Source organism: Nipponia nippon, unplaced genomic scaffold (assembly GCF_047370975.1).
Source record: "Nipponia nippon isolate SJK-2023a ecotype South Korea unplaced genomic scaffold, ASM4737097v1 scaffold_26, whole genome shotgun sequence".
Lineage (NCBI taxonomy): Eukaryota > Metazoa > Chordata > Aves > Pelecaniformes > Threskiornithidae > Nipponia > Nipponia nippon.
In genome coordinates this window covers 1,355,765-1,368,441 of record NW_028262343.1, presented here as the reverse complement: position 1 = coordinate 1,368,441, position 12,677 = coordinate 1,355,765, and the positions used below count along the sequence as shown (strand labels likewise).

The 12,677-nt window shown below is 34.9% G+C and overlaps 1 protein-coding gene across 11 annotated transcripts in view; it reads left to right on the top strand.

Moving 5' to 3' along the window:
* Positions 1 to 12,336, top strand: part of LOC148055139 (ceramide transfer protein) — an 88,282-nt gene extending 75,946 nt beyond the window's left edge. For 8 of the 11 annotated variants that reach the window (XM_087762498.1, XM_087762501.1, XM_087762508.1 and 5 more), the window contains 7 exons: positions 3,279 to 3,374; positions 3,972 to 4,104; positions 4,219 to 4,289; positions 5,635 to 5,763; positions 6,549 to 6,678; positions 7,997 to 8,184; positions 9,358 to 12,336. In XM_087762498.1, the coding sequence (XP_087618624.1) occupies positions 3,279 to 3,374; positions 3,972 to 4,104; positions 4,219 to 4,289; positions 5,635 to 5,763; positions 6,549 to 6,678; positions 7,997 to 8,175 (738 nt within the window). In that variant the 3' untranslated portion in view covers positions 8,176 to 8,184; positions 9,358 to 12,336. The remainder of the gene's footprint in view (positions 1 to 3,278; positions 3,375 to 3,971; positions 4,105 to 4,218; positions 4,290 to 5,634; positions 5,764 to 6,548; positions 6,679 to 7,996; positions 8,185 to 9,357) is intronic. The other 3 variants (XM_087762499.1, XM_087762502.1, XM_087762509.1) reach the window with 2 other exon arrangements.
* Positions 12,337 to 12,677: the final 341 nt, after the last annotated feature.

Genomic DNA, 12,677 nt, shown 5'->3' with positions numbered 1-12,677 from the left:
TCATAGTCACTAAAATATGCGAACCTTCTCATTTTCATCTCTTATACCTGTGATAAAATTTGTGGATCCATATGGTAAACCTGAGTATCAGAGCACTAGTGTAGCTGAAAACCTAACCATTTAAAAACAAATCTGAGGTTGACAAGGTCCTTATCACAATAATGCAAATTGACGTTAAAGATCAGGGTCAAATGGACTGGATTATGGGGTCAAGGTGTTGCTCTTTTTCAGCAGCTGCAGGGATTATACTACGTAGAAGCTACTACCCAGTGTCTTAGGATGTGGTTTCAAGTTAACTGACTCACTGCAGAAAGGATGATCTTGCTAACTTACAAGAAACCTATTCCTCTCTGCCCCCTCCTTCCCCCATATTTTCCCTAGAACAAACTTTTGGCAGATCAGTAAGTCGGTCCACCTGCTCTGGAGCTTCATTGCTAGTGAACAAGCAGGTGAAAGACAACTGAGAGCATGAAGAGAAAAGCAGCACACCTTTAGGTGACAACCTGCTGTGGACCTTATTAATAGGAAATTGGCCTCTTTCCCCAGGCTGAGGATTTGGCTTTTGGAAAGGCAAACTAATATCTTGATTCTGAATAAATGGGACTTGTTTCTAGACTTCATTCATACCAAGGGAATTTTGGTATTAGTAAAAGGTCAAGTAGAAACTTGCAGCTTTGTTTTTAAGATTGAGAAGTGTAAACATGTATTCTGACAGGAGCTGGTTCTTCAGTGTGCCTTCAGAAAGGCATTGATTTGTCTCTGCCAGTTGAGTGGGAGGTTGTGGGCTTAAAACGCTGCAGATGTTTTGCAGATCACTTTCTCCTCTTTTAAAGGACTATCAGATTTTAAAATAGATTGAGCTGTTCTGAGGGCCTTTTAAGTGAACTGCCTACTTAATGTTCAGGCCAAGGTTGCATGGGATAGAGGTTGCAAGTATTTTTGCAGACCATTCCTGTAGTCTGCCAGGAACCCAGAGGTAATAGTGTGGCCTTTCCAGTGTGAAAGAAGCTGTGAATCTTGACTCTGTGACTAATGTGGTACCTGAAATAGGTGCAGGCTGACAGACAGTGACCAGCAGGTAGATCACAGTTTGGACAGGTAGCATGCACAAGGCAGTTGTAGGCACTGCAATTACGTGGTCAAGTAGAAGTAATTGCTTGTTAGCGAAAAACAGCATTCACTCTCCTCTGAAAGCTGCAATGATGATACCTCTCCTTCCCCAAAATTAAGGGGAAGCTGTCTGAAAGATGTTGTATTAGCAGGAATGAAACTTTATTGGGAGAGAGAGGGAGAGAACCAAACTAAAAATGCCTTTCAAGTTTTCAGAGGAAGTCAGGGGGCTAAATGCTGAACAATTCCAAAGGCCTTAAACTGTTTAGATTGCACTCCTGTGGATGCCTCATTCTCTTCTTTCTTTGCTATTCCCCTCCTCCCTCTGCATTTAGCATAAAGCAAAAAGCAGCAAAATACAAAACAAACATATAAAGGCCAGCTTTGTCCTTAATAGTTTAGGAGCTAGGGGAGAAGAGAGATGGGGACCTGAAGATGTTGCAGGTAAAGGTTGGGAGCATGGCGAGGATTCCTTTCTGAAAGAAGTGTGACCTAGAGCTAGTAAATTGAATATTTAAATAGCCCACATTCTTACCTGGCTTGGATTGTACCGTCATTGTGTCACTGGAAAAAAATTATTAGAAGAATATTTTGTAGGAAGCCTGTTAGTAAGTGGCAGGAAAAGATTTCCTGTCTAAAAGCAGAAACACAAATCTTGTGGGTGTTTATAGTTCATTATAACAAAAAAAAAAATAATCAAAGAACCCCCCCAAAATTGGACTGATAACTTGTGTTTCTGTAGAGAAGTCTATAGTTAAAATAAGATAAAGTAGAATTTCTATTGAAAGGATTTTATTTTTATGTTGTACTTTGAGGATTTTGACTTGATTCAATTACTTTTTTTCTTCCTGGTCTTAAGTGTATTGCCCAAAGAGTACGTTGTACAAACAAAATTATTGCTTTAAATTAAAAGTAAATAACATCTTTCAATTCTATATCATATCAGAAAAAGGTCATTAAGTATTCTTTAATTTTGCTTTATACTTATACTACTTGCTCAGTTATGTTTTATAGGTTATGAAGCCTAGTGTGCATATAAAATATTTTTGTAAGTAAGTTGTGCAAAAACCACTTATAGGTTCAGGCTATTAATCTTGTGATTGTACACTTCTTAGACTAATCTGTATGTTGGTCAATTGACTAACCTTTGCTTGCAGTGCTTTTCCTTTTTAAAAAAGGTATTTCTAGTAATTCAGGAAAATAGTGTCAATTACATGGACTTATTTGCTGTGATGAGTTTTAGTAGTCACCTACCTTTTAGGTGGAAAAAGTTATTAAATTGTTTCCAGCACTTGTAAACATTACACAGCAATGGATACTTTATATTTTTGTCTCTATTTTTATTTGGGGGAGAGTGGGATTTGGAAATGGGGGGGGGGGGTGGACACAAAAGAAACATAGAATAAGACTGTAGATTTAAAATAAAAATCCATTTCCTGTCCCACCACCCATTTTCATGCACATTATTTGGAACAAAAAAAATGAAGTATTCACATAGCTTGATAAAAATGTATCAAATATTTGGCCTTTAAGAAAAGCATGCAACTGTCTAGCTAATTTTTAAATGAGTATTTTATAATAGTGAAGTCTCTCCATCATCATTTTTTTGGAATGTAAGCATTTCTGTTCTGTTTTTCTAGCTGACAACTGTACAAAGATGCCAATGAAACAGAATAGGCATGCTTTGCTCATGACTGTTTCCTTCACTGCTGTTTCAATATGACTTTTGATATGCATTCACTGTTTTAGAGCTTGTCTGTGTCTCTCTTCCCCCTCTTTGTTCAGCTTTTTAAATGCTCTTCAGTGAATATTGGCTTTCAATTACAATGCATTGTAATTCTATTTGGAGATACCTGAAGTAATTTCCTACATGCTGAAATAAAACTGTCTTAGGTAGAAATAGTGAGTTTTGACAGTTTAGAGGTGCAAAGGAAGGATAGGGAAGTACCCATAAAGAATGAAGTTGGAAGTTGAATCAAGATTTTGGCTTTTGTTTCTGAAGGCCAGAAGTATCTGCTTCTTGTTAACCTGTGATAGAAGGCTCTGTTGTCCAAGTTCAGCTCTTGCACAAGATTTGAAGTATTGACTTGTGGCTTCCAATACTGTACAGTCCCCTGCCCAAGAAGATGGAAGGAATGATTTTAAAATGTGTATTTTTTCCTTTAAAGGTGGAAGAGATGGTACAAAACCATATGACCTATTCCTTGCAAGATGTAGGAGGAGATGCCAATTGGCAGCTAGTGGTAGAAGAAGGAGAAATGAAGGTAAGCATTTGGTTTTTTGCTTAATTGATATAAGATGATATGCTGCGAAGACAGATATTTTTATTCTCTTTGAATACTATCACTCAGCAAGTTATGCTGTTAAAACTTCTCTCTGAGAATAGCATTGTTTAAGTTAGGACTGGAGTCCACAAGAGCTGCAGCTTCTAATATATTTATTCATGCAAAATCTTATGCAACTCTTGCAATAGCTTTGTCTTTGCAGATTCCTTTCTCATTTTTTCCTACTTAAAACTTGGTATCAAAATGGTGTGTAAATTCAATGTATGAAAATGTTATATGGTAGGAAGTTACTGTTGGCTACTCCACTGTGCTTGTATGCATTCTTGTGCATAGTGATAAATAAGATAGCTTAATCATTTTTGGAGTAGAGATTCTCAAAATACTGGTATTTTAATGTGAAGTGCCACGTAAGAACATCTGCATTGGTAGTTACCAGAGAACACTGACATGGCAATTTATTCATGTATTAGTCTTCTAGGTAAGTTTTTATCAAAGCTGATGAAACTTTAAACAATTAAAACATGAACAGTTTTGACAATTTCTGTTCTGCATTTATTTCTTTGTATTTGGCCATAGGTGTACAGAAGAGAGGTGGAAGAGAATGGAATAGTTTTAGATCCTTTGAAAGCAACGCATGCCGTTAAAGGGGTAACAGGGCATGAAGTTTGCCACTACTTCTGGAATGTCGATGTTCGTAATGACTGGGAAAGTAAGGAATCAGTTCTTAAGCTTTGCATGTTTATCAGCAAGCATTTTATTTATAGCATTGACCTAATATCTGTGCTTGTTTACTGATGGATTTTTTTTCCCCCCCTCTATTTAGCAACAATTGAAAATTTCCATGTTGTGGAAAATTTATCTGATAATGCAATCATCATTTACCAAATGCATAAGGTAATAACACTTCACCTGTATACACACCGTAGTGAGACAGTCTGGGACATATGTGTTCTAATCTATTCTGAAATACTTTAACATCTTAACAACTTAAAATACTGTTCAAAACAACAGTTCAGAACAAGTTCTCTATTAAACTGCAACTTTGTCAATTTTTCAAACTTGGCTTGATAGTATAATTGGTTGTGTATGTGTCTGATAGGGCTTGTAATAACAAATGAGGACTGTTTTTAATCTCTAAGTATATTACTGCCAGCAAGGCAAGGGTCATCTAAAGCAAACTGAAGCAATAAATTGACACTGACTACAAGGAAGAAACCCATACCACTGTATCATATGTTTTGTTGCAATAATGCAAGCTATTGTTGACCATGATTAGTTGACATGCATTTGCATTATGAGGTGGTATAATTGCTGGTACAACATTTGTTCTTTTAACTTCATTATGGTTTTTCACCCCAACCAGTTCTGATGTAGCTTTACTAAAATGTTCATTTGACTTATAACCCAATAACTGTAACCTAACAGGTTCAAAAAAACTGGGAATGAAGTGTACAAATTCATCTTTAACCTTGCATGATTCCAAGTATTAGTATACTCAAATATTAAAACAAATCTATGAATTTTACAATTTTGCTAGTAATGTGGTTACCTTAAAACTGCCGTAACAGCAGACTGATTTTTGAATAAGGCAGTTGTGTGAACTGTATAGTGTTGTGGTAAAAGCTAGACTTTTTTCCCCTATTGAGTGTCAGGAAAATGGCTTCTGTATAGTTTTACTTTATTTTATCAGACACTTTGCTTCTGAAACTTTCTCTTAAATAATACCAGTTTACCATATCTGTCTCACTAAAGTAGTAGCTTCTTGAAATAATGTTATAAATATTTCTTGCTCTCTTTTTCTCTCTCTCCATATTTATGGAGACATAAATAACTGTAGATGGATCTATTTATATTTAACCAGTAGTTCAGTTTGTAACTTACAAGTATTAACTAAAATGTAAACCTGAGGTTTAGAGAACAGGAGGGGAAGTGCCTCTTCCTGGTTGTCTACTGAAAAAGTCATTGCAGCTTGGCTCCCTGCCTTTCAAAGGCCTTAAACTTTTGCTTTAATTTTTTTAAAATGAAGTGTAGCCATATAACCTGATATACATCTGTACAACGCCTATGTTCTGTTTCAGTTTTGAAAATTGCATGAAATTACTAACTTGAAGAAACTTTTTTACTTAAATAACATGACTGACCTGTTTTGCCTTGTTTGTTTTTTTTTTCCTTTATCTAAGGATAGTAAGTACTTAATTTGCAAAACTGGAAAAGCTTATATTCAGGTGTTTCTCTGCAGAGGGTGTGGCCGGCTTCTCAAAGGGATGTGCTGTATTTGTCTGCCATCAGAAAGATACCAGCATTCAGTGAAAATGATCCTGAAACATGGATTGTGTGCAATTTCTCTGTGGAACATGACAGTGCTCCTGTAAGTGTTATTTTCATTCTATCAAGTTCTGCTTTTAAGATACCATTTTTCTATTATGTGGTGATGGTCTTGCAATACTAGTGTAAGGAGGGGGAAGGTATGCAAAAATACAGTTTGTTTAAACCAGATGATACAACGACCTCATGAAGGCATTCTGAGCCAAAAGCTTTCTTACCTTATCTCAAGAGTTGGCAGATCTAAGGTGTTGCAGAAAAATGGAAGCAAAATTTCTGGAGATGTGAAAACATTTTAAAGAATTGAGGTTATTTTGTATGGAATCAAATCAATAACTCTTCAGTAGTGTCAGACATGGGAATAGGCTTGTATAACTGTAGATATGGAATCTGTTAAACCTCCAGCTTACACAGTTCTGCCTTGGTTCTGTCAGATAGTAGCAATGATTGTTTCCTTTGGAGTATTTCTGTGCTGATTGCTATGCCATTGCCTGCTTACAAGGGAAAAGTTACTAACTGATATTTGTAAATGCTGATGAGTTATTCTTTAGATATTTCCTTACTTGTCACAATAATTGAAATAATTCACTGTATTAAGCAAACAGAAACCTGAGATTCAGGCATTTCAGTTTAACCCTTTCCTTATTCACCATGTACCTTTTATTTAATTCACATTCATGTTACATTCATGTAGTGCTAGAATGCAAACTCCCCAAAACACAACTTTTGGAGTGTCTTAGACTTTATACTAAATTAAAATGTTAGCAGTCAAGTATGGTGAAATAAACTTAGTTTGAAGCTTACAAATGTTTCTTTTTTTTTTTTTGGCAGCTGAACAATCGTTGTGTCCGTGCCAAAATAAATATTGCTATGATTTGTCAGACATTAGTAAGCCCACCAGAGGGGAACAAGGAAATAAGCAGGGACAATATCCTGTGCAAGATTACATATGTAGCTAATGGTAAGTCTTAAAATTTTTCAGTATGAGATTCATGATATGTGCTAATACTGGGGAGCTGAATACTGGCAAAAAAAAGGTTGATGCAGTTTTCTGTTAAATTTATATATAGGATCACACTTGTGGTCTTCATGGTCAAAAAGACTCGAATTAATGTGCTACATCAATCAGTGAATGGGATCTTTCATTGTGTGGCATTCTGGGAGGAATAAATGAAAGTAATGTGTAGCTCAGTCCTAAGTAAAGAACCTTGGAGTGGAGGGGGGTGGGCAGAAGAAATGTCTGCAACTGGGATGACTTGGCATAAGCTATTAGTTTCAGTAATAGTCTGATTTTTTATTCATGTATTGCTGTCAATTTTTTTCCCCAGTTCATCTTGTTAGGCTGAAAAGCTGCTGATAGTAAAGATACAGTTCTTACCCTCAGTATTAAGAAGGGACAAATAAATTTTGTATGAGGATGTTTGCAAGCTGTATAATCTAGTCTGCATATTTTTAATTTTTTTTAACTGATAGAATGTTTGGTATTGACTGCAAAGTTAGCAAAGCCAAACTGTATTGTTACTGTACCCAGTATTTAGCAGTGTATTATTGTATTGGAACCACATACCTATTAGCTCCTCTCCTGCAGCTACAAAACACTTTGAGTATCTCATGTGCTTATTATTTTTGACCACCTATTACGCGACTTATTAAAGTCTGATAAATGGGTTCAGTAAATCTTTGCCATATAGGAGTGATGCAACTTGTATTAAATCCTGTACAAATAATACTATATGATGTTAAACTCTGGGGTAAGCTGCTTTGTTTCCTGTTTAGAAGTTTCCCAATTATTTAAAAAATACATTTTCATTGACAAATTCTGAACTGTGCTTATATGGGAAGTGGCAGCTTTTTCAGCAAAGTACTTGACCTGTGAATTTAAGCATATTTTAGAATCAGTTCAAATTTTGTTTAAAAAGTGCTTTAAAAATAATTTGTAAGACATTGGCTATGTAGCAATTCTGCAGGCAAATGCAGCAGTTATTGAAAAGTTAAGACTGACTTCTGTTTTCTATGAAATAAGAAGTAACTTGAATCTCTTTTTCTGTTGTTTCTTGGAAGTACTTAAAGAATATAATCTTTCATTTGGGCGTTCCCCAAAGACAACACATCATGTTTAATGTTTTCTGAATAGTGACATCATAGAACTGGACTGAATTAGAGTATTAAGAGTAGAAAATGCTGAAATGCAAGCTGTAAGGGTGTAAATTCTGCTGATTATTCTTTTCTGTTACTTCAGAAAGAGTTGCAGGAATACAAACTTAAATTTTCTTTTCTAGCTTTTAGCAGATTTGCTGTATTTCAGTGTCTGGCTTCCTGTCTACTTCTAGTGAACCCAGGAGGATGGGCACCAGCATCAGTGTTACGGGCAGTGGCAAAACGAGAATATCCAAAATTCTTAAAGCGTTTTACATCATACGTGCAAGAGAAAACAGCAGGAAAGCCTATTTTATTCTAGTATTAGCAGGTATACGTTCATTTTTTTATTCTTGATTCACTGTTCTAAATATTTAAGGCCAAACAGAAGTATGCAATCTAGAAATGTCTTATACTTAACATGAATTCAGTGCTTAGTTTTAATATATATATGCAATATACTTTTTAGAACATTCATGTAATTCGTGTGTATTATTAGCATGAAAAATAAGGGCTGCACAAGTTATCAAGCATTAGTTTTTGTAGACTTACTAGTTCGTCTTGCAAGTTTTTGCATGCATGTTTAATTTATGTAGAAGTATAAAAGGATTAAGTATTTTTTTTCTCAGCTATCACAGGCATTTTACACTTGTGGAAAGAATACATACTGAAGTTTCTCTAGAGCCTCATGAGATTTTGATATCTTAAATTCTAGTTATAATTGCATATCTGATAGAATATTATGAAGATCAAAGTATTCTTTTATATTGACAGAATAGTTTAGATCTAGGATTTTTATTAATGGAACTTTTCTGACAAACCAGTGTCAATTACTGGAGTATTTAAAAGACTGTGACTTAAATGTTTACTCTTTCTGATGAGCCTAAGAAAGAAAAGGGATTTACAGATGCTTTCTGAAGTTAATGGATGTATTTTAATGGTATAGGTCATTGGGCTAATCTAAAATTATTTTAATGTTTAAATGGTGATGTGACATTAGAAAATAATTTCTCGATCACTTTTGGGGATGTCTGAATCTGTCAGACGTAAGCCTTTGTGCTAAGTAAGGCTTTGCTTAATTTTTGTTAGTGTAGACTCTGGCCGTATATACTTCATTACGTATAACTATAGTGTCAAACCACCGAATTCCAGCTACAAAGTAGCATTTGGTAGCTTGACTATTAGAGCATGATCTGAAAATGAGTTTTTATCATTTTTCTATGCATGACATAGGCTACCTCTATTTTTAGGTTCTATTTATTATTTCAGACTCCAAAAGTCTTAGTAATTTGATCCTTCTGTAACAGGTAGCCCTGTTGACATTTTTAATTGTATATTGTTAGAGAACTAGTGTAAGTGAACCATTTAAAACATGGCTGTCATGAGCCAACAGTTCAAATGTGATAATAGCAGTGCTGATACTATTTAAGGGGTTTAACAAGTTCTTGTTTTCTATTAGTGGTCAAAATTTTCAGTACTGTATTTTGTCTTTGCTTACCTGCAGTGATCAGAACAAGACTGAGTGAGCATTCCACGTTGAAGTGACCATGCATAGAGCACTCCATGCTGGAACGAAGGATCTACAGTCTTTATGGCTGAAGTTCTAGGCTTTGTATACTGAAGTAAAGAAGTGTTGCAACACCATGAGGCTGAATATTTAACACTAGCTTTCTCCTAAATTTTCTTGCGGAATCAGTGTGTAATTATAAATAGATGTATTGATAACATTTATATGGCTATTTTATTTGCTTGCTTTAGAAGAGAAAGAACGTGTACAACTTTGAATCACCAACATGGGTTACTGCTTTAATTTTAAACAACTTGCAGAATTTCACTGTCAACATTCCTAAGATATTCGTGCAGTTTTTGTGCATGTCTAAAAAGCACAAAAGACAAATGCACATATAGCATACTGTTATGTGTTTTATATGCACAAAAATCTATGTGGTATTTTGGGGGGGAGGGAGGGAGTTCAGTAAAGCCTAAGTAAGTGACTTATTGGCAGGTTTTGTTTTGCTTTGTATGATCATAGTTCATTGCTGCTTGTTTCTATAATGAATCATCTTGTTACATAAAATGTCAGTTAATAATTGAGGGCTGTCAATATCCTTATGACTTTGCCTTTTCTATTGTCTTACTCTTATGAAGATCTTTGGCTCTGAAGGAGTAAGAGTGTGAAAAGCTTTATTTTTTCCCAGATATCTTTATATTTCTATTGTATTTTTTAGTTATGTAATATGTGCTACAGAATTTTTGTTATTAAACATGATCCAGAAATTTCTAGGAAGATTCTGTATGAGAGGGCAAGAGACTGCCTGAAAGCTAGAAGTCATCTGTCCATGGTATATGTGGACTGCTTTCTTGCATGATATCTGGGGCTTTCCCAAAGCTGTGAGAAGGTACACTATAATATTTATTTATTGAAGTAGTTTGGACTACATAGGACATTCCCAGCCTAGAATGAGGATGAGTACATTATTTTCAGATCCTGCACGTGTTTTCCTCATCTTAATAAAGCCATGCTATGAGGTTCATGTAGAAAATGAGTTGCGCTGATACTTGCCTCTTGATCAAAAACCCATCAGAGCTATAAGGATGTGTAGTTCTTATTGGAAAGTTCCCTCTAGTTGCTGTGAGAATTTAAATGTCAGATATTTGCCTGCCTTTGATTCTGGAGATGCTCATTAAGAGAGGACTCTGGCAGACTGGTACTGACTTTGAGGTCTTTTATCCATGTCCTGTAGTTGGAAAATCTTCAGAGACTGCTGGGTGTTTCACTGACCTGGGTATCACAAGAAAAAAGTTTCAGATTTTATTTTTTTTTTCAAAAGAAAGCTGAAAGTCTTTATTTGATATAGTATGGTAGGTGCCTGAAAATAAATAAAAGATAGTAACTTAATGAATATTTGGTGAATGATTAAATGTGATCTGCACAGTGTTGAAAAAACTACTTTATCTGTTCATCTTCTCTATAGAGAATCATACATAACACATGATTACTCATGCACGCAGATTTCATGCTCCATAACTCTTCCCTTTTTATTTGCCTTTTTCCATGGTGTGCATGGAATATGCCTTATTACAGAGTTATGCTGTTAATTTGAATATGTAGAAAAGTGCCTATATGTTAATGCTAGTAAGGCAAATAAGATGAAAATTTGTACATGTTTACTATATCACTAGTAAACATTTTATATAGTGATGTTAAAAAAAAGCCAACTTATCTCAAACGTACTTCATCATTTTACAGTCAACCAAGCAATGGTTCATTCCACCATAGCCACTGATGGGAATGTAAAAAAAAAAAAAAAAGTCCAAAATATAAATTTCTGGTAATTGCTGAACACAGGCAAGTAACTGTTTATTAATTTAATTGAATGGCTTTATTTTACAAAGGTATGGAAAGTTTACAAAGCAGTATATAAATCTTATATCATTAGTTGCATTTGCACTAAATGTGATGTACTTTTGCAATTTATTCTTTAAATAAAATTAAACTACAGATACTATTTGTAAAGAATATTTTACTTTTAGATAAAGGCACTGGTACTTCACTACAGCTAGCCCTGCCCAATCAGAGTTGTAAGAGGCTTCTTAAAGAATACAGAAGGAGATGCAAGATTGAGAAATGGGTATTAATTGACCTCTTTAAAAACAAATGAAAAAAGGCAGTTCTCTGTCGGCCTCTCAGATTGTCCGTGAGCAAGTAGCCATTAGGTCTTTTCTTCCAGAAGGGATCTTCCTTTTATGGTTTTATAAAATTTCCCCTGTCTCTTGAGCCCACCCCTCTTTCCAGTCACTGCCACATATCTGTGCATTCTGAGTTCTCTTCTTCCTGTCAATGGATCTGTAGTATTTATACAGCTGTGGTCTTTGCAGAAGCAGCCCATGACTCTAAAATGGCTGTTTTTATAAGCTGAACCAATTTGAAGGGCTGAGAACACAGCTATCTTCTCCATCAGATATTGTTCTCGGAATATCTGTGTCCATTTGGAGAATTGGGATGTTGCTGAACTGGATCTGAAGGAAATGACTTGGTAGAACTTGTATTGGGAATGAGGATGAGAGATGGTCATTGTTATCCTGTCTGAGAACCTGAACATCTTATTTTGACAAATTTATCTGTGAAAAATGTGATGCACTTTGGAAAAAAAAAAATTACCTTTTACTTAATTGGGCTGAGCTGGCTTATCTGAAGTTGTGCAGATTCTTCTTAAACTAATCAGATTAACCACCTGTATTTTTGTCAAGTTGTACAAATAACTCTGTATTTGAATTGCCATTGTTCATCTACAGACTCACAACATGAATCATATTTTTTAGTACCTTGAGTGTGTAGAGTGTAACTGTTTGTTCTATAATAGCTTTATGATCCTAATGATAAGTTTTAAAAAATTAAAATAAGTTGGCTCTTCCATGTTACAATCCAAATCTTAAACCAGTATTGAAAAGTGAAAACTATTAAAAATTATGAAGAAAAATCCTGGTTTGTAGTTATTTTTAACTTTCAGTGCTTTGGAGAAACTTATTTAAAACAATTTACCTTTTAACCAACTTTTAGATCATGTATAAAGTTATATACAATACTATAATGTATGGAAAACATTTAACAGGAAAGCAGTTTGCTTGTATTACTGATGTTATGGAGATGAAAACTTGAATGCCACATTAGTTTATATATCAAAAACCTCATTTTGTGCTAGCATATCAGAGGCATGTTACAAGATGTTCCCGTACAGTATAGTCTTAACACAGAGCACTTCCAAAGTTGTATTTAAGCTTTTGTCTCCGTTTGTAGAGAATTAACAACATTATGGAAATTTC